The sequence below is a fragment of the Pan troglodytes genome, chromosome 15 (assembly GCF_028858775.2).
Source record: "Pan troglodytes isolate AG18354 chromosome 15, NHGRI_mPanTro3-v2.0_pri, whole genome shotgun sequence".
Lineage (NCBI taxonomy): Eukaryota > Metazoa > Chordata > Mammalia > Primates > Hominidae > Pan > Pan troglodytes.
Window position 1 is genome coordinate 62,004,098 of NC_072413.2, and position 24,853 is coordinate 62,028,950.

A 24,853-nucleotide genomic window follows, 5' to 3' on the forward strand; every position below is an offset into this window, starting at 1 on the left:
ACTGTATCTAAATAAATAGGGAGGCCGGGCGCAGTAGCTCACGCCTGTAATTCTAGCACTTTGGGAGGCCAAGGCAGGTGGATTGCTTGAGCTCAAGAGTTTGAGACCAGCCTGGATCTCAAACCTTGGTGAAAGGTTCACCAAGTTTATGGTGAAACCTTGTCTAGGCTTTATTAGCCCTCAAAATTGGGTTTCAGAGGTTATTACCACTTTCACAACGATGTATATCTATGGCATGGGAAACAAGTTTCAAAATCTCTCACTTTAACAAGATGTATGAAGTCTTCCTTGAATGAATAGAGCTTTTTTTTCCCCCTGCAGATCAATGCAAGAACTTTAATGACTGGTTCAGCAACATTAAAATGAACCTGAAGGAGTGTTTTGAATCATCAGAAACAAAAAAGAGTGTGGAACAAAAGCTACAAAAACTTTCTGTAAGAGATATATGTGTATTTTTAATAAAAATTTTCAATATTAAAATACCGGAGGCATAGAACTGTATCAAAATAAATAGGGAGGCTGGGCACGGTAGCTCACACCTGTAATCCTAGCATTTTCGAAGGCTGAGGCTGGTGGATCACTTGAGCTCAAGAGTTCGAGACCAGCCTGGGTCTCAAACTTTGGTAAAAGGTTCACCAAGCTCATGGTGAAACCTTATCTCTACAAAAAATACAAAAATTAGCTGGGTGTGGCAGCCAAGTACCTGTAGTCCCAGGTGAGAGGATCGCTTGAGCCTGGGAGGAGGAGGGTGTAGTGAGCTGAGATCATGCCACTGCACTCCAGCACTCCATCCTGGGTGACAGAGTGAGACCCTGTCTCAAATAAAAAAGAAATAGAGTAATAAGTACTTTGACTTACTGATATTTTCACATGAGAGATAATATTCCCAAATAACTTGGCCTTTTCCCAAATATTTAAGACTCTATTTATTGGGTGTGTGTACAAATGGCTTACAGAATCTCTACTTTTACATATATTCCAAGATGCTGTTTAATTTAGTGTCCACTGGGGAATTCAGTTGTGTTGAAATCATATTTGATAAAAAATAAAGACCTAATTTGGACTTTAAAATCCCCTTTCTTGAAAGAGGTATTTTAACTTGTTTATACATCTTTTTCCAGTTATATTTCTTTTAAAAATTGCCGCTGAACTTCAGTACATTTCTGGTTGGGACGTAGTGGAGGATATCCTGAAATGAAAGGCAGAGTTCACGGGGGCGTATGAAAGGCCTGTGGTACCCTAAAATCTTGATCACTTTAGGGTAGACTATCTATTACTTTAATGTTTTGATGATAAGTTATGTTTTTAAGCTTATCAATGGCACTAAATATTCACTGTTTAATTCCTTGCTTTGATGGTACCATTCTTTACTGATAGAATCACCCCTCTTCTAACTATTTGAAGTCTCATCTTTTTTTGTTTGCTTGTTTGCCTTTAATTTTGCCCATTGCATGGGCCTTAACAATTGATGCCCAAACCTTGAAACGTAAACATTGAGATAAAATTCTTATTTGGGCAACGTTAAATAGAGAATAGTCTGTGGAGAAGTTGGACGTAGCCAGGATAGGAAAATGTAGCTGTCCTGGTCTTGCTCCTGCTGATCTTCCTGGTGGCTCGTGTTACTTTGCTTGATGTAATTCCCAAGAAGTCAGAACTATTATAAATCATCTGCCATTGGAGATAGCCACATCTCTATCACCCTTCTTTCGTATAGGATCTTAAGAAGGTGGTATGTCTGTGTACTGGTTTGGAAAAGTGTCGTGAGGGTGGCAGAGACCACATTCAGACTTGCCAGGAGATTGTAATGGACTTTTTGTCTTTCTGAAGGATTTCTTGACTCTTGAAGGAAGAAACAGTAAAATAAAGCAGGTGGACAGCGTACTGAAGCATGTGAAGAAGCATCTGCCCAAAGCACATGTGAAGGAGCTTATCAGTTGGCTCGTGGGTCAGGAATTCGAATTAGAAAAAATGGAGTCCATATGCCAGGCTCGAGCAAAGGAGCTTGAAGACTCCTTGCAGCAGCTACTGAGGTAGGAAATAAAGATGATATCTAAATAACATGTTTTCTAACCATATCTTTATTTGTACTCTGCCTCAGCACAGAGAGCACTGGGATACGCAGTACACACAAATTTCACACACAAAAGGCGTACTTTTCAATCCAGGTTTGGTGCTAGAAATATAAAAATTCGGGAAAAATCTTCACATTGTCTAATGTAGCAAAGGTTCATGGGATAGTCTGAAAAAAGTTTTCTGTTTCCTGTTCTCTATGAGACATTTGTGTGGTTTTCTTTAATACTATAGAACCCCGCTATCATACAGGCTGTTAATTAGATTTTTTATATTACAAATTAAATTCTCTCTAAATTATAACAAACATATTATAAAAACCTGGTTGAGTCACAAGGTTTGTGCCATCCTTTTCTTTGGTATAAACACTTTTTGCTTATTTTGTATTTAAATATGTGTAATGCTCTTTTAGACTCCAGGATGACCATAGAAACCTGAGTAAGTGGTTGACTAATCAAGAAGAGAAATGGAAAGGAATGGAAGAATCAGGGGAGAAAACTGAGCTGTTCTGCCAAGCTTTAGCTAGAAAGAGGTATAGCTGATCTTGTATGAAATACATTACCTGAGATTATGGTTTCTTCCATGGTGTGGTTACTCCTATAAACTTTAAATGGTATTTGGAATTTACAGGGAACAGTTTGAATCTGTGGCCCAATTGAACAACTCTTTGAAGGAATATGGGTTTACTGAAGAAGAAGAAATAATAATGGAATCAACATGTTTGATGGATAGATACCAGACATTACTGAGACAACTAAGTGAAATTGAGGAAGAGGATAAGTTATCACCCACAGAGGACCAGAGCTTTAATGATCTTGCACATGATGTAATTCATTGGATAAAAGAGATTAAAGAGTCCCTTATGGTTTTGAATTCATCCGAAGGCAAAATGCCACTTGAGGAAAGAATCCAAAAAATCAAGGTATAACTATGGAAACTAAATTTCAGAAGTCTGAGTGAACTCTAGTTTTGAAAAGATTTAGAGGAAAACTGTAAAGATGTGCTTCTTAATGGAAAATCAGATCACTGTGGAATGGTTGAAGAAATTCAGATCACTGAGCTTACAAAAAAGAAGGGTTGTGACGGATCTAAAATTACTTTGATGCACATGAAAGAGAGAAAGCATGTCCTCTCTTAGAGAGAGCAGTGCCTATTGTCCGTCTTCACTGAGTGCAGAAGAATTGAAATAAAGACAATGAATCAGAGCTGCTAGTGGGAGGGAGTTTGCTAGGATGTCAAAAGAACATATGTCAGTATAGCAGAAGCATCAGCAATGTCGAGGCAGGGGAGTTCTTCAGAGTGGATGTGTATGGTTCATAAAAGTTTATTAGATAGTGGGAGGGGAAAGCAAGGAAGTCTCAAGCTCCCTTGGGCTCCCTTTTTATCTAAGGGGAGATTCAGTAAACATTTTTAAAAATTAAAATTTAATTATAGTAAATTTAAAAATTCAATCACTAGATAAAAATACAGGGGACAGAAGCACTTGTGTTTAAAAGGAACTCTAGGAGAACTGAAATCACATTCATTGAAGCATTCTTAGAGGAAGAAATGGTCAAAAATCGTGAGCTCTTAAGGTTGGTGGGACTTAGTAAATAATCAGAATCATTTGGGATTATATCCAGACGTTTTCCCAGAGAAAGTGAGAATGAGAATTAATTATGTCATGGTAGAGAAACAAGAGTTGACATGAGGGACACTGTATTTTCCTATGGGAAGTCATAAGTCTATGCTTAGGTTATAAAAATGTCTTGTCAGATTGTTATCATAACTCTCCATCCATAAATAATAGAGTGGATAGGAAGAGGTTTTGCCAGGGTTTTGGGGGCATAAAGAAAGTATTGAAAATCTAGAGAAGAGCAGGAATGCAGTCAGCTCAAACTGACAAATATTTATGGAGAACTATATATAATGTGAAGAGAGATATCTTTGTCTTTCGGGTACATATAAAAATGAAAAGATTATGTTGAAATATACCCTACAGATAGAATCTCTATATAAAGCTTACAAATAAAGAGATACCATGTAGTATCTCTAAGTAATGCAAATGACGTTATAAAATCTCTTTTATTTAATTCAGGAAATCATTTTGCTGAAGCCTGAAGGGGATGCCAGAATAGAGACCATCATGAAGCAGGCTGAGAGCAGCGAGGCCCCGCTGGTTCAGAAGACCCTCACTGACATCAGCAACCAGTGGGACAACACACTCCATTTAGCTAGCACCTACCTAAGGTAAAGGGCATGCCTGCACCACTTGCATCATATCCCATTGCCCAGTGAAGCCATAACAAGTATGTTTTGTCTGCCTCCTGGGTTTGGATATAATATCTGCTAGAGAGAAAGTTGGTAATGTCAGGGACATCCACAGTGTCAGAGACAGAAACCAAAACCAGATAACCTCATTATCTGCATGGTATCACTGTAGAATAATTAATGCTCTTAAATATTTATTTTAAGAAATTCTTAAATATGTGAACATTGATAAATGTTGGCTGAATCCAATGGATGTAATTCTAGTGAAAATTGTTACTTCATATCATGTCTACAATGGTACATTTAATATTTAGAAATGTGAATTTTATGTTTGTCTGAAGAGCCAATCAGATCTTAATTTTAAGCTATAGAAAGCATAAACTAGTTAGTTGGTTAATATACGGAATGTTTGTTTTACTTTATGAAGAAGTAAAGTATGGGAAAATATAATTAATAGAAACTGTTGGGACTTGTTTGAAATCTAAATTATTAAATATTCTCTGGTCAAATTATGTAACAAAACAATTATTTTTTAGTAATACTCAAATAATTTCTGTCTTGATTTCTGAGCTAAACAGTGTTATTTACAGTGTTCTAATATCAAAAGAGTCTCTGGGAACAATGTATATTAGTGTTATTTTAATGTTTATTAGGATGTGTGTTACATAATATGCAAAATGCTAGTCCAGGCCGGGCGCGGTGGCTCACGCCTGTAATCCCAGCACTTTGGGAGGCCGAGGCGGGCGGATCACGAGGTCAGGAGATCGAGACCATCCTGGCTAACACGGTGAAACCCCGTCTCTACTAAAAATACAAAAAATTAGCCGGGCGTGGTAGCGGGCGCCTGTAGTCCCAGCTACTCGGGAGGCTGAGGCAGGAGAATGGCGTGAACCCGGGAGGCGGAGCTTGCAGTGAGCCGAGATCGCGCCACTGCACTCCAGCCTGGGCGACAGAGCGAGACTCCGTCTCAAAAAAAAAAAAAAAAAAAAAGCTAGTCCATTTTGCTAAATATCATTTCATTTATAAAATATTTTGTGAAATTTAGCCATCAAGAAAAGCTTCTACTAGAAGGAGAGAAATATTTACAAAGTAAGGAGGATCTGAGATTAATGCTCATAGAACTAAAGAAGAAACAGGAAGCAGGCTTTGCTCTACAACATGGTCTGCAGGAGAAGAAAGCTCAGTTAAAGATTTATAAGAAATTCCTCAAGAAAGCCCAAGATTTGACATCCTTGCTAAAGGAGTTAAAATCTCAAGGAAACTACCTCTTGGAGTGCACTAAAAATCCCAGCTTCAGTGAAGAGCCTTGGCTGGAAATAAAGCATCTACACGAAAGTCTTCTTCAACAACTGCAGGTGAGGTGATCAAAATAATGCTTTAAATGATTGTTCTAATTATACATAAGTATGCAAGACATATGTGGAACCATCTGTTGTTGTTGTTCATTTTGTTTTGTTTTATTTTATTTTATTTTATTTTTTTGAGACAGGGTCTCACTCTTTGCCCAGGCTGGAGTGCAGTGGCATGATCTCAGCTCACTGCAGCGTCAACCTTTGTGGGCTCAGGTGATCCTCCTGCTTCAGCTTCCCGGGTAGTTGGGACTACAGGCATGTGCCACTACACCTGGCTCATTTTTGTATTTTTTTTAGAGATGGGGTTTTGCCATGTTGCCCAGGCTGGTCTTGAACTCCTGGGCTCAAGTGATCCTCCCGCCTTGGCCTCCCAAAGTGCTGGGACTACAGACATGAGCCACACCTGGCCTGTTGTTGTTCTTTTGGTAAACTAAGAGCTTTCTAATTTGATTGATCTTGTTTGTTTATTTATTTATTTATTTATTTATTTATTTTTAGAGACAGTGTCTTTCTCTGTCACCCAAGCTAGAGTGCAGTGTTGCAATCATAGTTCACTGCAGCCTCGAACTCCTAGGCTCAAGCGATCCTCCCACCTCAGCCTACCTAGTAGCTAGGACTACAGGCATGCGCCACTACACCCAGCTAATCTTTTTATTTTTGTGGAAATAGGGTCTCGCTTTGTTGCCCAAGCTGGTCTAGACCTCCTGGCCTTATATAATCCTCCTGCCTCAGCCTCTGGAATAGCTCGGATTACCTGCGCGAGCCACTGCACCCAGCTCCTAATTTATCATTTTTAGATGAAAATCCTAACTCTCAAGGATGGAGGAATAAATCCAGCTCATTTTGCGATTGTATTATTTGATGATGATATTATATTCTCTCATCAAAATTCCCCTCTTTAGGGGTAGAATGGGTTAAGATTTTTCAGGCATCTCTATGAAGGTAACAGTGTCAATATTATCCATCCATCCATCATCTATTGTTAGTAGTTTATGTCAGTTATCTTATATCCACCTTCTTATCAGTGCCCCTCCCTCAGATCTTCCTGCCTGATCTTCAGTAAAATAATTACGAGGCAGGCTGGGCACGGTGGCTCAACGCCTGTAATCCCAGCACGCTGGGAGGCTGAGGTGGGTGGATCACAAGGTCAGAAGATTGAGATCATCCTGGCCAACATGGTGAAACCATGTCTCTACTAAAAATACAAAAATTAGCCGGGCATGGTGGCACGCGCCTGTAGTCCCACCTACTGGGGAGGCTGAGGCAGGAGAGTTGCTTGAACCCAGGAGGTAGAGGTTGCAGTGAGCCGAGATTGCACCACTGCACTCCAGCCTGGCAACAGAGTGAGACTCCATCTCAAAAAAAATAATAATTAAGAGGTAAAATGTCAGCTTGTCATGAGGGAGTATATTCTTTTAATAGAACTGTTTATAATTCTTTGTACACTGAAAGCCAGATTCCATGTAAAGATTGACTGGGTAAGAAATCCTGCTTGAACAGATAGCAGAAGTTGGGCAGGGGTTAAGATAGACCTGTTCTTCTGTAAATTGTTTAATTTAGTAGTTGCTGCTTTTTGATCAGCTGTGGTCATTGTATTTTCCTATCCCAGGGAGAGAAACTAAAGGTGGTTTTACTTTTGAGTTAAGATTATATTTTCCTAACACACAGGTTTGGAGTTTGATTCTTAAGACATGAATCTGAGGTTAGTTTGATCTCATATGGTCTCATTTCCAAGTGTGGAAATTGGTAGTTGGTTTTATTGCAAAGGATAATTAAGGAAGCTGCTTTATCATGAATGTTTGGGATTTAATGATATAATTTGTAGCTATTTCATTTTATAAACATCTTGACAAATAAATTATCTTCATGAAGGGGAAATGAAGGCAAAGAAGCATGGAAAAAACATTGTTTTCAATAAGAGTCATTTTTTTGGGGGGGAGATGAAGACTTTGCAGTGAAATATCTCAAACTCTAAAATCTTTAGAACTCTAATTTATAGCTGTATTCCTGTTTCAAGATGAAACTGGTAAACAAGTATTTATTAGTCATTTAATTATTTTGTGAGTGAAAACAATCAGAGAGGAATAATTTGTAAATTGTCTGTGGCTTTATTTTTAGGATTCTGTGCAAAACTTGGAAGGTCACGTTCGAGAACATGATTCATACCAGGTTTGCGTCACAGACCTGAATACTACATTGGACAATTTCTCCAAGGAATTTGTCAGTTTTTCTGATAAGCCTGTGGATCAAATAGTGGTTGAGGAAAAATTGCAGAAACTGCAGGTACTAAACAGTGTCCAGACATGATAGACATTAAAAAAAAAAATCAGTGTTAATTACAGTGTGATCAATCAGTGTCCTCTGTCAGAAATTCCACTGGTATTCAGATGACTCTTAGGTAATTAAAGCTCTGACCAGTCATAATAAATGAGAATGTCCTTCTTTAGTGGACAAATCCATTTATAATTTGAACTGACCCTCACTTGGTGGGCCCTCAGGGACAGTTTTACCCACTAGACTATAGGACCTTGAAAGGCCTGTATGTTACTCCTTTGTGTAACTTCAAAATCTATCCTAGTACTTGGCTGTTAGTTGGATGAATGAATGATTGAGTGAATGCTTCTTGTGTAGCCCATTAGGATAACGACTGATAAACTGTACATCGTTCACCTAGATTTATTCTAGTTCAAAGTAGCTACTGCAGTACATCAAATTCCTTTTCAGTCTAGAGTTTTAATATTAGTCATATTTGTTTATGCATTTACTAAATATTGATTTTGTGCTATATTTAAGATAGTACACTAGATGAATTTCTCATCAACACAAAGTTTTGCTCTGAATTTTAAATATTAGCATTAGATTCATTGGGTACATTCTAAATGATTCTTCTATTCTTTTTAATACTTCACACATAATAGGCACCTATTATTCAGTGTTTTGATTGTATGACAAAGACGTATCTTGAACAAAACATATATATTCAACGAATATCTGTTGATTGCCTCCTGTGTTGTTCTAAATCACTTGTTGCAAACATTTTAATATCTTAAAATACGTATTTGAGAATTTGATCCAAGATGCAGCATTGGTTTAAATTTTGCCAAAGTTTCTTCTATGTGATATGAGTTGTTAAGTTTTTAAATATTTCTACTGGTGAAGCAAGAGTACTCTGTGATTTACAAAAGTCAATTAACTTTTGTGGCAATTGAATGGAGATATAACAATCTTTTCTCCACTCGTAGGAACTAGAGAATAGACTCAGTTTACAAGATGGCACATTAAAGAAGATTTTAGCTTTAGCAAAATCCGTCAAGCAAAATACATCTTCAGTGGGGCAGAAGATTATTAAAGATGATATAAAATCACTTCAGTGTAAACAAAAAGATTTGGAAAACAGGCTTGAATCTGCTAAGCAGGAGATGGAATGTTGCCTCAACAGCATTCTCAAATCAAAACGCTCAACAGAAAAGAAAGAAAAGTTTACTCTGCCAGGCAGAGAGAAGCAGGCCACTTCTGATGTGCAGGAGTCTACTCAGGAATCAGCTGCAGTGGAAAAGTTGGAGGAAGACTGTGAAATAAACAAGGTAAGTGCTTGTGATTGCACTTTCAAGACAGTGAGTCTGAGAATGAAGAGGTATTTGGCTCTGAAAAGAGGGTCGTGAATCAAGCATTCTGATTTCATAATTAAATCCTCAATGTCCTGGCTATTTATGAAGCCTACTTGTAAAAAGAGCTCTTAGAAAATTGTCCAGGATTTCAGTGGTGAAATATTGCTGTTCAGTCTGTTAAAATGTCAGTCATCAATTTAGGTTTATTATTCTCTCTGATAAGTAATCAGATACCGTTTCTTGGGTCAAGAGCACAAAGGCAAATTAGAAAAGGCGAAAGAAAAGAAAATGTTCTTTACCTATTTTTTCAGGAAAAAAATCCAAGATCCCAATTTTTGGGGGGTTGACTTCATAATAAAATCAGAGACTGTCAGAAAGGATAGTTTCTTATCTTTTTCTTCTTGTGTTAACCCTCTGCTGTTAGATCATTTAGTGTGAGGATAGCAACATTTAGGCTCCTAGCTTTCCCTAGGGAGAAGAAAGAAGAATGTTTTCTTGTTTTCATTTCTTGTGGCTGTTAAAGTGCTTTTTCATAGGTTACAGATTGAAATGGGAATCGCACAAAGAGAGATCCAGTAAACAATATTTGAGAGGATCTCCCTGACACGCAGCTTCTCACAGTCAGGGTCCAGTGGGACAGTAGTGGAGGTTGGAACATTCAGGTATGAGTTCCCATCAGGTTTTTAGGGAGTAAGTAATCAACAGGAATAAAGAGAACATGCACTTTTATTGTCTCCGTAGAATAGAAATGCATGGAAGATTAAAGGAACCAGGCAGGATTTTCTAAAAATATGTAAAACAATGTGAAATGCCTATGGAGCACCTCTCTGTGAGGAAAGTTTTTTAAACAAATCCCACAGTGTTAGATATTGCTAAGGAAATGTGTCAGGCCAGGCATGGTGGCTCACATCTGTAATCCTAGCACTTTGAGAGGCCTTGGAGGATCCCTTGAGACCAGGCTGGGCAACATAGCAAGAACCCTGTCTCTACCAAAAAATAATAATATTAATAACCGGGCATGATAGTGCACATCTGTTATCCCAGCTCCTTGGGAGGCTGAGATGGGGGAATCATTTGAGCCTAGGAATTTGAGGTTACAGTGAGCTGTGATTGCACCACTGTACTCCACCCTCGGCAACAGAGTGAGACCCTATCTCTAATTTTGTTGTTGTTGTTGTTGTTGTTGAGATGGAGTTTCACTCTTGTTGCCCTGGCTGGAGTGCAATGGCACAATCTTGGCTCACCGCAACCTCTGCCTCCCAGGTTCAAGCGATTCTCCTGCCTCAGCCTCCCGAGTAGCTGGGATTACAGGCATGTGCCACCACGCCTGGCTAATTTTGTATTTTTAGTAGAAGACGGGGTTTCTCTAATTTTTAAAAAAAGGTAATATGTCTTAGAGGATTAAGGGATCAGTGAGTGAGGCTCTTGATGTTGTATGTGTAAAAGAAACTTTTAAAACAGTATTTAAATAGCAATAGATAATCAAGACTTAGTGGCTCACACCAGTAATCTCGGCACTTTGTGGGGCTGAAGTGGGAATATCACTTGAGCCCAGGAGTTTGAGATCAGTCTGGGCAACATAGGGAGATTTCGTCTCTACAGAAAAATTAAAAATTAGCTGGGCATGGTGGATTGTGCCTGTGTTCCCAACTATTTGGGAGGCTGAGGTGGGAGGATCACATGAGCCCCGAAGGTTGAGGTTGCAGTGAGCCATGGTTGTGTCGCTGTGCTTCATCCTGGGCAATAGCACAACACCCTGGTCTCTAAATAAATAAGTGATAAAGTTAAAAAGGAAAAATAACTCAGTGCTTTCTATGAGATAGGCTGTACAAAAGGGCACAGTCCTAACACATGAGCTTGCTAAAAGGGAGTTACTTGCCTAACAACTTTTAAACTAACTTCCCAGATCCATTTTGACTGTGAACCCCCAAAACTCAATAGAGTATGTTGAGAACTATATAAAGATCATAATCTAAAAATAAGAATTGTTTTTGGCCAGGTGCAGTGGCTCACAGCTGTAATCTCAGCACGTGAGGAGGCCGAGGTGGATAGATTGCTTGAGCCCAGGAGTTCGAGACCAGCCTGGGCAACATGGTGAAACCCAGTCTCTACAAAAAAAAAAATACAAAAATTAGCCAGAGGTGGTGGCACGTGCCTGTAGTCCCAGCTACTTGGGAGACTGAGGTGGGAGAATTGCTTGAGCCCAGGAGGTCGAGACTGTAGTGAGCCAAGATTGTGCCACTGTACTCAAGCCTGCGTGACAGAGCAAGACCCTGTCTCAAGAAAAAAGAAAAAAAAGGTTTAAAAAATTTATTAAGCTTTTAATTAATCTTGAATGATAAGAGTTATTGATAGTTTATGATACAAATTTAAGGGTTATTGATAGTTTATGATACTTCATTTAAATGTTTTTTTCAGGGCAAATGGAGGAATTGATGTCCTCAAATAATTTTCATAAGTTTTCATACAGATAACTACTTTTTATTCTCTAGCAACATTTTGTTGCTTTATTCTTTTGTAACATGGCTATTTTTCTGTATCTGTATGGCTTATTTTCTCTGAGTACTGGCTGTATTTTCTTGTATGTAATATTAGAGTATGTAATGTTATATAACATTAGTCTATTAAGGTCAAGAGCAGTTTTAAAGTTGAACAACAACTAGCAAAAGAGATCAGATTTATGCTTAGACTAATAAAGTACATGTATAATGTGACAAATGACATAACTGTGTTAATGACTTAAGCTGGATTCTCAATATAATGAATACGTAGGACACATAAAGGCACAGTTTACTGAATTATAAATTTGATTAATATAAAATCATTGTGATAGTGAAAATAAGCACTTCAGTCATTAAAAACACTACTTGAGACTTATTTTGTGCTAGTCATTCTGCTAGAATGTGAGGATATAGTTGTCACAGCTTAAAATCTAACACTAATTAAATCGCTAATTCTCACTTCACATGCCTTTTTGGAATCCAGAGAGGCTTTTATCAGATTATTTTAAATAGACCCCAGAAGAATTTTTAGAAAGTTTTTATTTCTTTTACTTTTTCTTTAATAAATGTCATTAATCTTAGAATTTTGTTGAAAATGTGATGGCAGTTTCCAAAAATTGCCATCATAGCATGTATATATTTGAATCCATTGTCAAGAATTTCATTTCAGATGAAATGCAGGTGATTTTGTAGATCTGGACCTTTGGTTGACCTTTTCTTTAATATTGGAAATGTTCAGGCAGACCTAGAAACAAAAGAAGTTGCAAAATTCAGTATGACGGGTATTTGTGCTTATGGTTCAATACCATACTGCATATTTTTATAGATGCGTATTTCTGAATTTTTACATATGGGTAGGCAGAAGTACCTTCCATCTCCTCCTTTCTATATAGGTTAAGTGAAGCAGCAGATTAGGATATGGTAAAAAGTGAAGACTGTCTAATCTCTTAGGATTTTATGTGCCCATAAAGAGAAATGATAAAGAGGAAAAACAGGGAAACTCATACATTTTCTAATTTATTATTTTTTTCTAAAAAATCATAATACAGCATTACAGCTTATCTAGTATTGAATGATCTTTCTTGCCCCATCCTTCCGAAATAGCAGCCTACATGACATAATTGCTTTTTAAAAACTGAAAACCTTTGGTCTGTAATTACTTCTTTGATTTCCTTATCATTGACATAATTGTTAGCATTTCTGAATTGATTTTGTTCTTTTCAGAAGTTTCTCAGCATTTCTAATTTGATGTTTAAGAAGGCATTTGTAGATAAATCTTGGAAGGTACAGGCAAAATGTGCAAAGCTCTAGCTGTGGGTGAGTGACCCGGAACAAAGCCTGGGGTCAGAATTTGAATGAGAAGGAAACTACTTACTGGAGAGTTTTCAATCTTGGGGTAAATTATGTCTATTTCTGGTGTTGTTTATCCTGTTAACTCAGTAGAAAAAAAAAAGTTATAACAGAGCACATAGTTGGGCCATGTGTCAACTACAGTGTCCTACTTGCCCTTTCTGGCCAGTATGCAAATCTTGCATCTTACCGTAGAGGTATTTTCACAATCCAAAATTTATGCCTTAATGGGATAACCAACTTACATAGTACATTTTTTTTTGCCATCTATAAACAACATGCATTTGAGAACATGCTCCAAAGTTGTAAAATCTCAGGCTGAATAAGACCTTAGAAATTGTCTAACCTAACCCTTTTATTTCAGGTGAGGGAATTGAAGTCCAGCAGAGCTGGGACTAGAACTTAGGCATCCTTTATTTATTTTTTATGAATTTTAGAGACAGGGTCTGGCTCTGTCACTCAGGCTGGAGTGTAGTCATAGTGCAGTCACAGCTCACTGCAGCCTTGAGTTCCTAACCCTAAGCCATCCTCCTGCCTTAGCCTCCTGAGCAGCTAGGACTCCAGGCATGTATCACAATGCCCAGCTAATTTTTTTTTTTTTTTTTTTTTTTTTTGTAGAGACCCAGTCTCACTAAGTTGCTCAGGGTAGTCTTGAAGTTATCTTATCTGTACTCAGTCTGATGCTCAGAACTTTTTCATTTCACAAAATGTGGTATATGGGTGGAAAATACAGATCCAAAAAAGTTTGAGGAATGTAGGATTAAACACATTCAAATAGGTTTTCTTTACTGTGTGACCTTTTAAATCCTTTAAGAGGCTAACGTGCTGACTGACCTCAAGGGACTCTTTATTGAGTTCTCATGGATACCTTGTCATATAATCCTGGCATTTGTTTCAAAGTTTCTTTTTCCTCTTTTTCTTTTTTACTTTAAAAAAAAAAAATCAGCTCCCCTATTCTAAGAATGTTTTGAACTTTCTCCACTCTTTCAGCCGAACCGAACCTGTTCTATCGTTCTTTTTGTTTGTTTGTTTGGAGAAAGGGTCTCACTCTGTCACCCAGGCTGGAGTGCAGTGGCGCGATCTTGGCTCACTGCAACCTCTGCCTCTGGACTCAAGCGATCCTCCCACCTCTGCCTCCTGAGTCGCTGGGATCACAGGTGTGCACCACCACACCGGCTAATTTTTGTATTTTTGGTAGAGACGGGGTTTCACCATGTTGCCCGGGCAGGTCTCAAACTCCTGGGCTAAGACAATACTCCCTCCCACCTTGGCCTCCTAAAATGCTGGGATTACAGGCATGAGCCACCACCCCTGGCCACCCTGTTTTCTATTGTTCTTGACAGATGTTTGGTCAACAACTGCTACATTGACAGGCCCTCAGTTTCTTTCCATTTTACTCTATAACCCACACATTTAAAAAAAAATTTTTTTTAATTTTTCCCCAATCACTTACAGGCCAAAGACAAATATACTATTAATATTGGAAATGGAAGACTAAATAAAATTCTTATTCTGGTTTACATTTTCTGGTTTGAATTCATCTGTACATCTACTCAGTTTAAATTCATTGACTAGGCAGTGAGGATCCCCACATAGACATGGTCTCTGTTCTCAAAGAGCTTCTAGTCTAGCTGGGGGGATACACATTAATCAACTAATTATAGCAATGAGAATCTAATTACAGGAACCAAAGGAAGGAACCTAGTTCCATGATAGTCTTTAACCAAGGAATCTGACCTACACTGTAGTGTCAGAGAGAGCTCCCAGGAAGCAGCATTGGAACAGAGACTGGAAGTGTCAGTTGGAGTTAACAGAGCTCAGGGCTGGGTGTGGGGAGCATTTTTGACAGAAATACTGTCTCCTCTTTTGATGGGAGAGAGCGTGAGGAATTTCAGAAGCTGACTGGGGCACAGTGGCTGCAACATAGGAGGCAGATGGCAGAGGAGAGTGACAGAGATGAGGCCTGAGAGGTAGGTGTGGCTGGCTATGCCTTACGAGTCACATTAACATTTTAGATGTTATACTAAGAGAAATTGGCAGCCTCTGAGACTGTGTTGATCTGGCTTTTGGTTTTGTCTCTAATGGTGATGATGTATGCTTATGCAAGAGTTGTTTTTCACTGCTTTATATTGTAAAGCTTTAGAGAAAAAAGAAATACATCCTTTAGAGCTGGTATGACACTCTGCCCCATTGTTGCCAGGTTACAAGTATTGGATTTAGGTTTCTGCCTGTCACAAAGTTACCATAGCCATGGGCCATAGCCCCTGAATGGGAAAAGGGATAGTGAAGGTTACTGACTTGCCTCTTGTGACTGTGCTAACATGTTGGCCAAGCTGGAGACCATGCTCAGTCATTTAGAGCTCAGTGTTTTCAATGCTGAAGTGGAATGTTCACTTTGTGAGTCAGGGGATGTAAAGATCAAAATGTCATGGTCCTGCCCTTAGGAGGAGTTCATGATATTCTTCTCACCTCCTATTCTTTTCCAAACAGACCCAAATGAAAGGAAAGGTACATGTTTGAAAAAAAGCAATGTTTAAAAAAAAGAGTAGACGTTGTTGGCCTTGTAGCCCAACCATGCTTTGATAGAATGGTCATTTTCCACTTTAAATTTATTATTAACTTTGAACATTTTTTTTATGCTCAGAAGCTCAATATGTAGGCTTTAGTACACTCTTTAAAATTATACTTTGTCTTGAGTTTATGCTAAGTATAATTTCTGTTTTAAGTAGAGAAATTTTAGGAGCATGGGAGAAGGGAAAGAATGAGATATCCAGGGGCTTAGAATTTATAAGGGCTCAAAGAGAGGCTGTTCATTGATAGATACTCCAGAATAGACACGGGCCCTTGAAAAGCTTGTACCTTTGGGGAAAAGTAGACCAGGAAAATCTCAAGCCAGAGAAGGACTATGAAGCTTCTTTTTCCAGTTACACATGGAAATAAGAGGTCTTGCATGAGAAACCTAAATCAACCCTATGTCTTAAGCAGGTTTTGAGTCTAAATTTATACTAATTGCATTGTGGAGCAGGTCTAGCCAAGAAATTAACATGACAATCAGTCTCTAATCTGTCTGTCTATCTACTTACTTACCTACCAGTCAGGCCAAAGAGATTCCCACAAGTAGGTTAAAAAAGTAAAGTCTGATAACAAATAATTAGTAAGAATGAATGAATAAATAAATAGCACAAAGGAACACTCTACCACAAGGAGGAGTACTCATCACATCAAATGAGAGAATACCCTAAGAAAGTGAGATAATGCAGCAATCTGAAAGATATTTTACCATAACGTGTTTAAAATGATTACTAATTAAAAAAAGAAGAAACTGAAATCATAAGGAAAGAATACAGTACTTTGAGAACAAAAGGACGGATTTGAAAAATAATCATAAGGGACTTCAACAAACAACAAAAAAAGTCATTAAATGTAGATTGCTTTGGCCAAATTAAGCAGCAAATTTGACATAGTCTGAAGAGACTTAGTTAGAATATATGACTGAGAAAATTATCACAAAATCCAACATCTATAAAGAGACGTATCCCCTACTGTAGAAGTGAGGTTAAAATATATATATATATATATGTATATACATATATATGTATATATTTTCTGAAATATTTTCAGAAATATATATATGTGTATATATTTCTGCCATATATATATATGGCAGAAAATAGGAGGGAGTTTTAAGAGAGCCAGAGGCTATATATACTGCAATGATTGAACACATTTCTGATAAGAGCTTTAGGAGGAGAGATAGAGAGATTGGAGGAAAGGCAAAACTTAGAATTTTCCAAAATTGAGGAAAAATATGAATCTCGTTTCAAGAAGAACAGAGAGCCTTGAACAGACTAAATAAAAATAAATTCTTATCTAAATGCATTGTACTTAAAATAGTAAAACACCAGAGCCAAAAAGAAGAATCTTAAAGGCAACTAGAGAAAAAAGATTACCTCTAATAAAACAAGTATGTCAATAATAAATTTCTCAACATGGAAAGTCAGAAGGCAGTGCAAATAAGATCTTCAAGGAACTGTCAACCTAAGAGAAAATAGCTGTCAACCTAGCTGAATTATCATTCTAGAATGAGGCAAAATACATTTTGAGACAAAGACTGAAAGTTTATCTATCTCAAACTTCAAACAAAAATATATTAAAGAAAAGCTTAAATGTGAAGAGAAAATATTTAAATCTTTACAAGAGAATATAAGGGAACATTTTTGTGATCTTGGGGCATAGAAGACTTTGTTAAACAGGCCCTAAAACCACAAGCCTAAACAGGAAAAGAGAGACAAATTTTGACTAGATTAAAACAGTATGCTTTTGTTCAACAAAAGACATCATACACAAAGTTTAAAGACAATCTACTGAAAGATAATGACAATGCATGTAACTATTAGAAGATTAATATCCGGAATACAAAAAATAGCCCCAAATCACTAACAACACAATAAAAAATGGACAGTGGATATGCAAAAGCAGTTCGCAGAAGGCAGGACTCGTATGTCCAATGAACATATGAAGAGTAGCTCAGGCCAGGTGCTCTGGCTCATGCCTGTAATCTCAGCACTTTGGGAGGCTGAGGCAGGAGGATTGCTTGAGCCCAGGAGTTCCAGACCAGCCTGAGCAGCATGGAAGACCCGATCTCTAGAAAAAAATTTTTTAAATTAGTTGGGTGTGGTGGCGTGTGCCTGTGGTCCCAACAACTTGGGAGGCTGAAACAGGAGAATCAGTTGAACCCAGGAGATTGAGGCTGCAGTGAGCCATGTTCACACCACTGCACTCCAGCCTGGGTGACAGAGCAAGACCCTTTCTTTAAAAAAAAAAAAAAAAAAAGAAGAAAATAGTGAAAATATCACTATGCTGGTAGGAATATAAACAGTAATTCAATGTGGAAAATAATTCAATAACTATCTATTGAGAATCAAAGGAAGCACACTACTACCAGTAATTTTTACTCTACATAGATATCTTAAGGAACTCCACACATGCACAAGAAGAATCATACAAGGGTATATATCACAGCACTATCTATTATATGAAAAGTTGGAAACAATATTGTTTTCCACAGTAGTCTAACAGATGAAAAATTCATTTTCATTCATTCAGTATAATGAACTAGATTTATAATCTGTTAACATGGATAAACCTCCAAACATACTGCTGAGTGGAAAAAAACAAGTTATGACATGATACATCCATGATTCTATTTCAGTAAGAATTAAAAACCCATAAAGCAATGTTATATGAATACTAACATATGTAGTGAAAGTATAAAAGTGTGTGTATAGACTTTAGAACAGTGGTTGGTTCTGGAGAGGAAGAGATGAAAAGGGATAGAGGTTGGGCTTTAAATTATTTTCTTCATACAGAAAATTATATCACTTTAAATCTCTGTGGTCAGTAATGTGTGTCTGTTATTGATATGGTTTGGCTGTGTCCCCACCCAAATCTCATCCTGAATTGTAACTCCCACAATTCCCACATGTCATGGGAGGAACCCAGTGGGAGGTGATTGAATTATGGGGGCAGGTCTTCCCTGTTCTCATGATAGTGAATGAGTCTCATGAGATCTGATGGTTTTAAAAAGTGGGAGTTTGCCTGCACAGCCTCTCTCTTTTTGCCTGCTGCCATCCACCTAAGATGTGATTTATTCCTCCTTGCCTTACACCATGATTGTGAAGCTTCCCCAGCCACGTGGAACTGTAAATCCATTAAACCTCTTTCTTTTTTAAATTGCCCAGTCTTGGGTATGTCTTTATCAGCACCATGAGAACAAACTAATACCGTAAATAGGTACCAGTAAAGTGGGGCATTGCTGAAAAGATACCTGAAAATGTGGAAGTGACTTAGGAACTGGGTAACAGGTAGAGATTGGAACAGTTTGGAGGGCTCAGAAGAAGACAGGAAAATGTGGGAAAGTTTGGAACTTCCTAGAGACTTGTTGAATGGCTTTGACCAAAAACCTCATAGTGAAATGTATAATAAGGTCCAGGCTGAGGTAGTTTCAGATGGAGATGAGGAACTTGTTGGGAACTGGAGCAAAGGTGACTCTTGTTATGTTTCAGCAAAGGGATTGGTGGCATTTTGCCCCTGCCCTAGAGATTTGCGGAACTGAACTTGAGAGAGATGATTTAGGGTATCTGGTGGAAGAAATTTCTAAGCAACAAAGCATTCAAGAGGAAATTTCTAAGCAACAAAGCATTCAAGAGGTGACTTGGGTACTGTTAAAGGCATTCAGTTTTATAAAGGAAGCAGAGCATAAAAGTTAGGAAATGTTTCAGTCTGACAATATGATAGAAAAGAAAAACCCATTTTCTGAGGAGAAATTCAAGCAGGCTGAAGAAATGTGCGCAAGTAACAAGCCGAATGTTAATCCCCAAGACAATGGGGGAAACGTCTCTAGGGCATGTCAGAGGTCTTCACGGCAGCCCCTCCCATCACAGGCCCAGAGGCCTATGTAAAAAAAAAAAAAAGGTTTTGTGGGCTGGGCCCAGAGTCCTTTTGCTGTGTACAGTCTAGCGACCGGGTGCCCTGTGTCTCAGCCACTCCAGCCTTGACTAAAAGGAGCCAAGGAACAGCTCGGGCTGTGGCTTCAGAGTGTGCAAGCCCCAAGCCTTGGCAGCTTCCATGTGGTGTTGAGCCTGTGGGTACACAAAAGTCAAGAAATGAGGTTTGTGAACCTCTGCCTAGATTTCTGAATATGTGTGGAAACACCTGGATGCCAAGACAGAAGTTTGCTACAGGGGCGGGGCCCTCACAGAGAACCTCTGCTAGGGTAGTGCAGAAGGGAAATGCGGGATCAGAGCCCCCACACAGAGTGCCTACTGGGGCACCACCTAGTGGAGTGGTCTCACTGTCACCTAGCCTGGAGTGCAGTGGCACAGTCGCGGCTCACTGTAGCCTCAGCTTCCTAGGTTCAAGTGATCTTCCCATCTCAGCCTCCTGAGTAGCTGGGACTACAGACACATGCCACCACACCGAGCAAATGCCACTGTCCTCCAGACCCCAGAATGGTAGATCCACCGACAGCTTGCACTATTTGCCTGAAAAAGCTGCAAACATTCAATGCCAGCCTATGAAAGCAGCTGGGAGGGAGGCTGTACCCTGCAAAGCCACAGGTGCAGAGCTGCCCAAGACCATGGGAACCTACCCCTTGCGTCAGCATGACCTGGATATGAGACCTAGAGTCAAATGAGATCATTTTGGAGCTTTAAAATTTGACTGCCACACTTAATTTCAGACTTGCATGGGCCCTGTAACCCCTTTGTTTTGGCCAATTTATCCCATTTGGAACAGCTGAATTTATCCAATACCTGTACCCCCATTGTATCTGAGAAGTAACTAGCTTGCTTTTGATTTTACAGGCTCATAGGCAAAGGGACTTGCTTTGTCTCAGATGACACTTTTGACTGTGGACTTTTGGGTTAATATTGAAATGGGTTAAGATTTTGGGGGACTGTTGGGAAGGCATGATTGGTTTTGAAATGTGAGGACATGAGATTTGGAGGGGCCAGATGCAAAATGGTATGGTTTGGCTGTGTCCCCACCCAAATCTCATCTTGAATTGTAACTCCCACAATTCCCATGTGTCATGGGAAGAACCTGGTGGGAGGTGATTGAATTATGGGGGTGGATCTTTCCTGTGCTGTTCTCATGATAGTGAATGAGTCTCATGAGATCTGATTGTTTTAAGAAACGGGAGTTTGCCCACACAACCTCTTTCTTTCTGCCTGCCGCCATTCATGTAAGATATGACTTACTCCTTGCCTTCCGCCATAATTGTGAGGCTTCCCCACCCACATGGAACTGTAAGTCCAATGAAACCTCTTTCTTTTTTCAATTGCCCAGTCTCAGGTATGTCTTTACCAGCAACATGCAAACGGCCTGATACAGTTATATTTTATTCAAGTTCATATGAAATATTTTATATTTTAAAATAAAATGTTTAAAATGAATGTGCAGAGTAAAAATAAAATGGAGGAAAGGGTGGTGAGCAAAGGACGCCTGCTGATGAAAGAATCTTCCATTCCAGGAGCTTATCAGGACCTGGAGTCTGTGTTCTAACCTCCCTGCCACAAGCAAAGGACCTTTTACATTTGAAATGTTAGTTCAAGGGATTCTGTTGGCTTTTCTGCCAAGCTAGAAATGTGGCTTTGGGAGTTGGTAAACAATTAAACTTTTGGGGGTAATGTCAGGTTTTCAAGAATCCTTTTTCTGACTACTAAAGGCAGTTGTTAGAAATAATGCTTTACTGTTGTGTAACCATAGTCCACAGGTACTGGATCATCAGATAAGAGAGACTACGGGTTCTGTAATCTTAGTAGATGATGAATAACAGATAAAGTGTTCCTCAGGTCCAGTGTCTAGGCCTTCAGTGCAGGTTCTCTTGGGCCGGGGGTGTATTTCGGGGGGTGGGGGTCCTCTAGGAAATAGTAACCATCAGATAGAAAGGAGACAGTATCTAGCTCATAGGACTGGCTCATAGGCAGAAAGCACCTACTGGCCAGTGAAACCTGAAGTGTGGCACCTCTCTTTCTTCTCACAGCCTTCCTGGATCTTTCCCCTGTGAGATGCTGCTGCTCTAGGTGTAGATTTTCGCCACAGTGTGCCTGAATACATTGTTGGAACCTGAGGAAGTTTACAAAATTATTTCAGTAATTTGCAGCCTTTTAGAAGAAGTGACTTGTGCTAAATGCCAATTAAGTACTTCAAAACCAGTAACCCTGGACAGTTGAATTCTCTTTCCAGTTAAAACTGGTGAAGCTCCAGACAGTATTTGTTTTATTTAAATGAACTTTTAATTTTAGAATAGTTTTACAGTTACAGAGAAGTTGCAGAGATAATACAAAAAGTTCCTTTACACCCCTGCACCCAGTTTCCCCTATTGTTAACATCTTACATTACTATCTAGACAGTATTTTTAAGACATCAATTTCTACCTTGTTGGGGATGTGGACATGTTTTATTCACAAATTTGATACCTCAAAGATTCTATGGACATGAAAGTATATAGCACAATTAAATGATTTTTCATATATAAAGTAACCTGAAAATAAAAACGAGTGCCTTAGCAAAATAATGGACATCTTTTAAAATTACTGCCATGGTGCTTCATACATCTCAGGGCTCCACAAATATTTATTGAAAGAAAGAGCAAGTGAATGCAGATGCATTGTCTCTCTGTGTCCTATAGAGAACCTCAAGTTCTTAAAGCTTTCAGAAAAGGTCAAATTACCTCTTACATAACTTGTTCTGCCTTACCTAGGTTTGAATTCTTACTACTGATTGGCTTAAGACATAATTTATCCTTTCTTTGTTTTTGAAATCAAAATGATTTTGAGCAGGGTCTGTCACCCAGCCTGGAGTGCAGTGGCGCAATCATGGCTCACTGTAGCCTCAGCCTCCTGGACACAAGTGATCCTCCCACCTCAGCCTCCTGAGTAGCTGGGACTACAGATGCATGCCACCACGTTGAGCTAATTTTTGTATTTTTTGTACAGATGGGGTTTCACCGTGTTACCCATGGTGAACTCCTTGAACTTCTGGGATCAAGCAATCCGCCTACCTCGGCCTCCCAAAGTGCTGAAATTACAGGCATGAGCCACTGCGCCTGGCCAATTTATCCTTAATGATACAGGATTTTTCTCAGCCCCTTCACCAGACTCATAAAAGAGGCACCTCGTCTACTTGGTCCACTGTGCTCAACCCCTTGCTGGAGGGAGCACATGAGCAAGTGAGCATAGGATCTGGCCAGCTGCTCTGGGTGCCGAGACAGGAGCAAGCTCTGTGTGGGGCCCACGGCCAGACTAGGCATGTCACCTTGAGGGGAATGCAGTGGCGCCTGGGTGAGGGTGCTTGTGATCCTGAAGCCCTAGAAAGGGGTATTACAGCGCTCCTTTAGTTCTGCTGTCTGCAGATGGTGGTATGTTAGTAGCTCAGTTGGCCCCTTGCCTCGTCATGTGGGGCAGTTGCCCTCCACCAGCCAAGGCAAAGGGCTGGTGTAACAGCCTTTCTGGGTACCCACACTTGGTGGGTCCCAAGCTCTTGTCCAGCATCCAAGAAGAATGAAGTCATGTGGATGATTGAAAGATGGTGAAGGCAAAGAATTTTATTGAGTGATGAAAATGGCTCTCAGTGGAGAGGGAAGCTGGAGGGGGGATGGGAAGGGCAGGTTGTCTTCCCTGAAGTCAGGTTGTCTCTTCCCTAAAGTCAGGCCGTCTCCTCCTCTACCGACTGAATCTGGTGTCTTTATAGGCCCAGGATAGGGAGTGTGTGCTGACTGGTTTGTAATTACGCAAAAAAGGTTAAAGCGAAGACACCACTCAAAGGAGAGCATAACAGTGTAGAAAACCAATTAGGAAAGGGTGGGTATATGTAAAATAGGGGAAGGGTGGGGATCAATCAGAGGAAAGTGTGCCAAACAGGAGGACAAGTTCTCAGTCCGGTCCTAGGAATTAACTTGTAGCTTGGCTTTCAGGCTTTAAACTGTCTTTGGCATGGAGGTGGGGTTTCACTGGGGGCTTGCCCCTATCTGTCTAGGCATTTGGCTGCCTCCTGTTGCTATAATTAATATCACAAATCCTTGGTGTTACCTCCATATGGCCACTTACTTTAAACTACCAGTAGGTAACAATAAATGCCTATTATTTGCCCTGCCCACTGTATCCTGGTGAACACTAAAGCATACACTTTTGGGGTTTTTTTAAATACTTTTTTCTGTCTTTAAGACTATAGATTTTGCTTCAATATACAATTGAGCAATGCTATATCCTATACTACTTTGTCAAAGAAGGTTTCATCTTGGGGTAATACCAACATAGGCATTATTATATGGAAAAATCATCTTTCGTAGTGCCCAAATATACTTTTTAAGTCTATAATCCAAGTAAACAGAAGAAACTGGAATGTTTTCATCAAGAAAAGTAAAAAGGATTTATTTGGAAAGTAGACTATTCAGCAATTAATCTTTTTATGTATTTCAGGATTCAGCTGTGGAAATGGTTATGTCAAAACAACTTTCTCTTAATGCTCAAGAAAGCATGAAAAACACTGAAGATGAGCGGAAAGTCAATGAGCTGCAAAATCAACCTTTAGAATTAGATACTATGTTAAGAAATGAACAATTAGAAGAGATAGAGGTATGGAAACATAAAAACACTGACAACATGATTGCATCATTTATCCAGTGCAATACAATATATTTTAATTGCCAAAAACTTGCTTGTACAGAGTGAAAAGTCTTATTTAACCTTTGCCTGATGATCAATTTGGTAACTGTATAATTATGTACTAAGTAAGTTGTATAAATCTTTTCATTTAGAAAGTAGAAGAGTTTAAGGAACATTAGTCTTCTTTCTATTTCACAAAGTTCCTAAAAACTTAGTGAGAAAATTTGGAGATTTTGACTTGCCATCATTCCTTTTCTTACAAGTATATATTCTTCTGATTCTGACAAATGTATTTTTCCTAACAATCAGTTCTATGAGGTTCTTCCCCCTTTGTTTTTACATCTGTGTTTACATAGTTATGTTTATGTATTTATGTGCTTCCAGCTTGTAAAGTAATCTAAAAATCCAATACATGGCCATATTTTAAAAAGTGAAACAGCAGCCAGACATGGTGGCTCATGTCTGTTATCCCAGCACTTTGGGAGGCCGAGGCGGGAGGATTGCCTGAGTCCAGGAGTTGGAGACCAGCCTGGGCAGCATTGCGAGACCCCATC

The 24,853-nt window shown here is 39.1% G+C and overlaps 1 protein-coding gene across 31 annotated transcripts in view; it reads left to right on the plus strand.

Annotated features, from left to right (window-relative positions):
• The window catches only part of SYNE2 (spectrin repeat containing nuclear envelope protein 2), a 370,575-nt gene that overhangs the window by 168,714 nt on the left and 177,008 nt on the right, over positions 1–24,853 (plus strand). For 30 of the 31 annotated variants that reach the window (XM_016926198.4, XM_009427921.5, XM_016926202.4 and 27 more), the window contains 9 exons: positions 322–434; positions 1,828–2,030; positions 2,483–2,602; positions 2,701–2,992; positions 4,148–4,299; positions 5,366–5,675; positions 7,791–7,955; positions 8,915–9,256; positions 24,114–24,269. In XM_016926198.4, coding sequence (XP_016781687.4) covers positions 322–434; positions 1,828–2,030; positions 2,483–2,602; positions 2,701–2,992; positions 4,148–4,299; positions 5,366–5,675; positions 7,791–7,955; positions 8,915–9,256; positions 24,114–24,269 — 1,853 coding nt within the window. The remainder of the gene's footprint in view (positions 1–321; positions 435–1,827; positions 2,031–2,482; positions 2,603–2,700; positions 2,993–4,147; positions 4,300–5,365; positions 5,676–7,790; positions 7,956–8,914; positions 9,257–24,113; positions 24,270–24,853) is intronic. The other variant, XM_054666641.2, reaches the window with a different exon arrangement.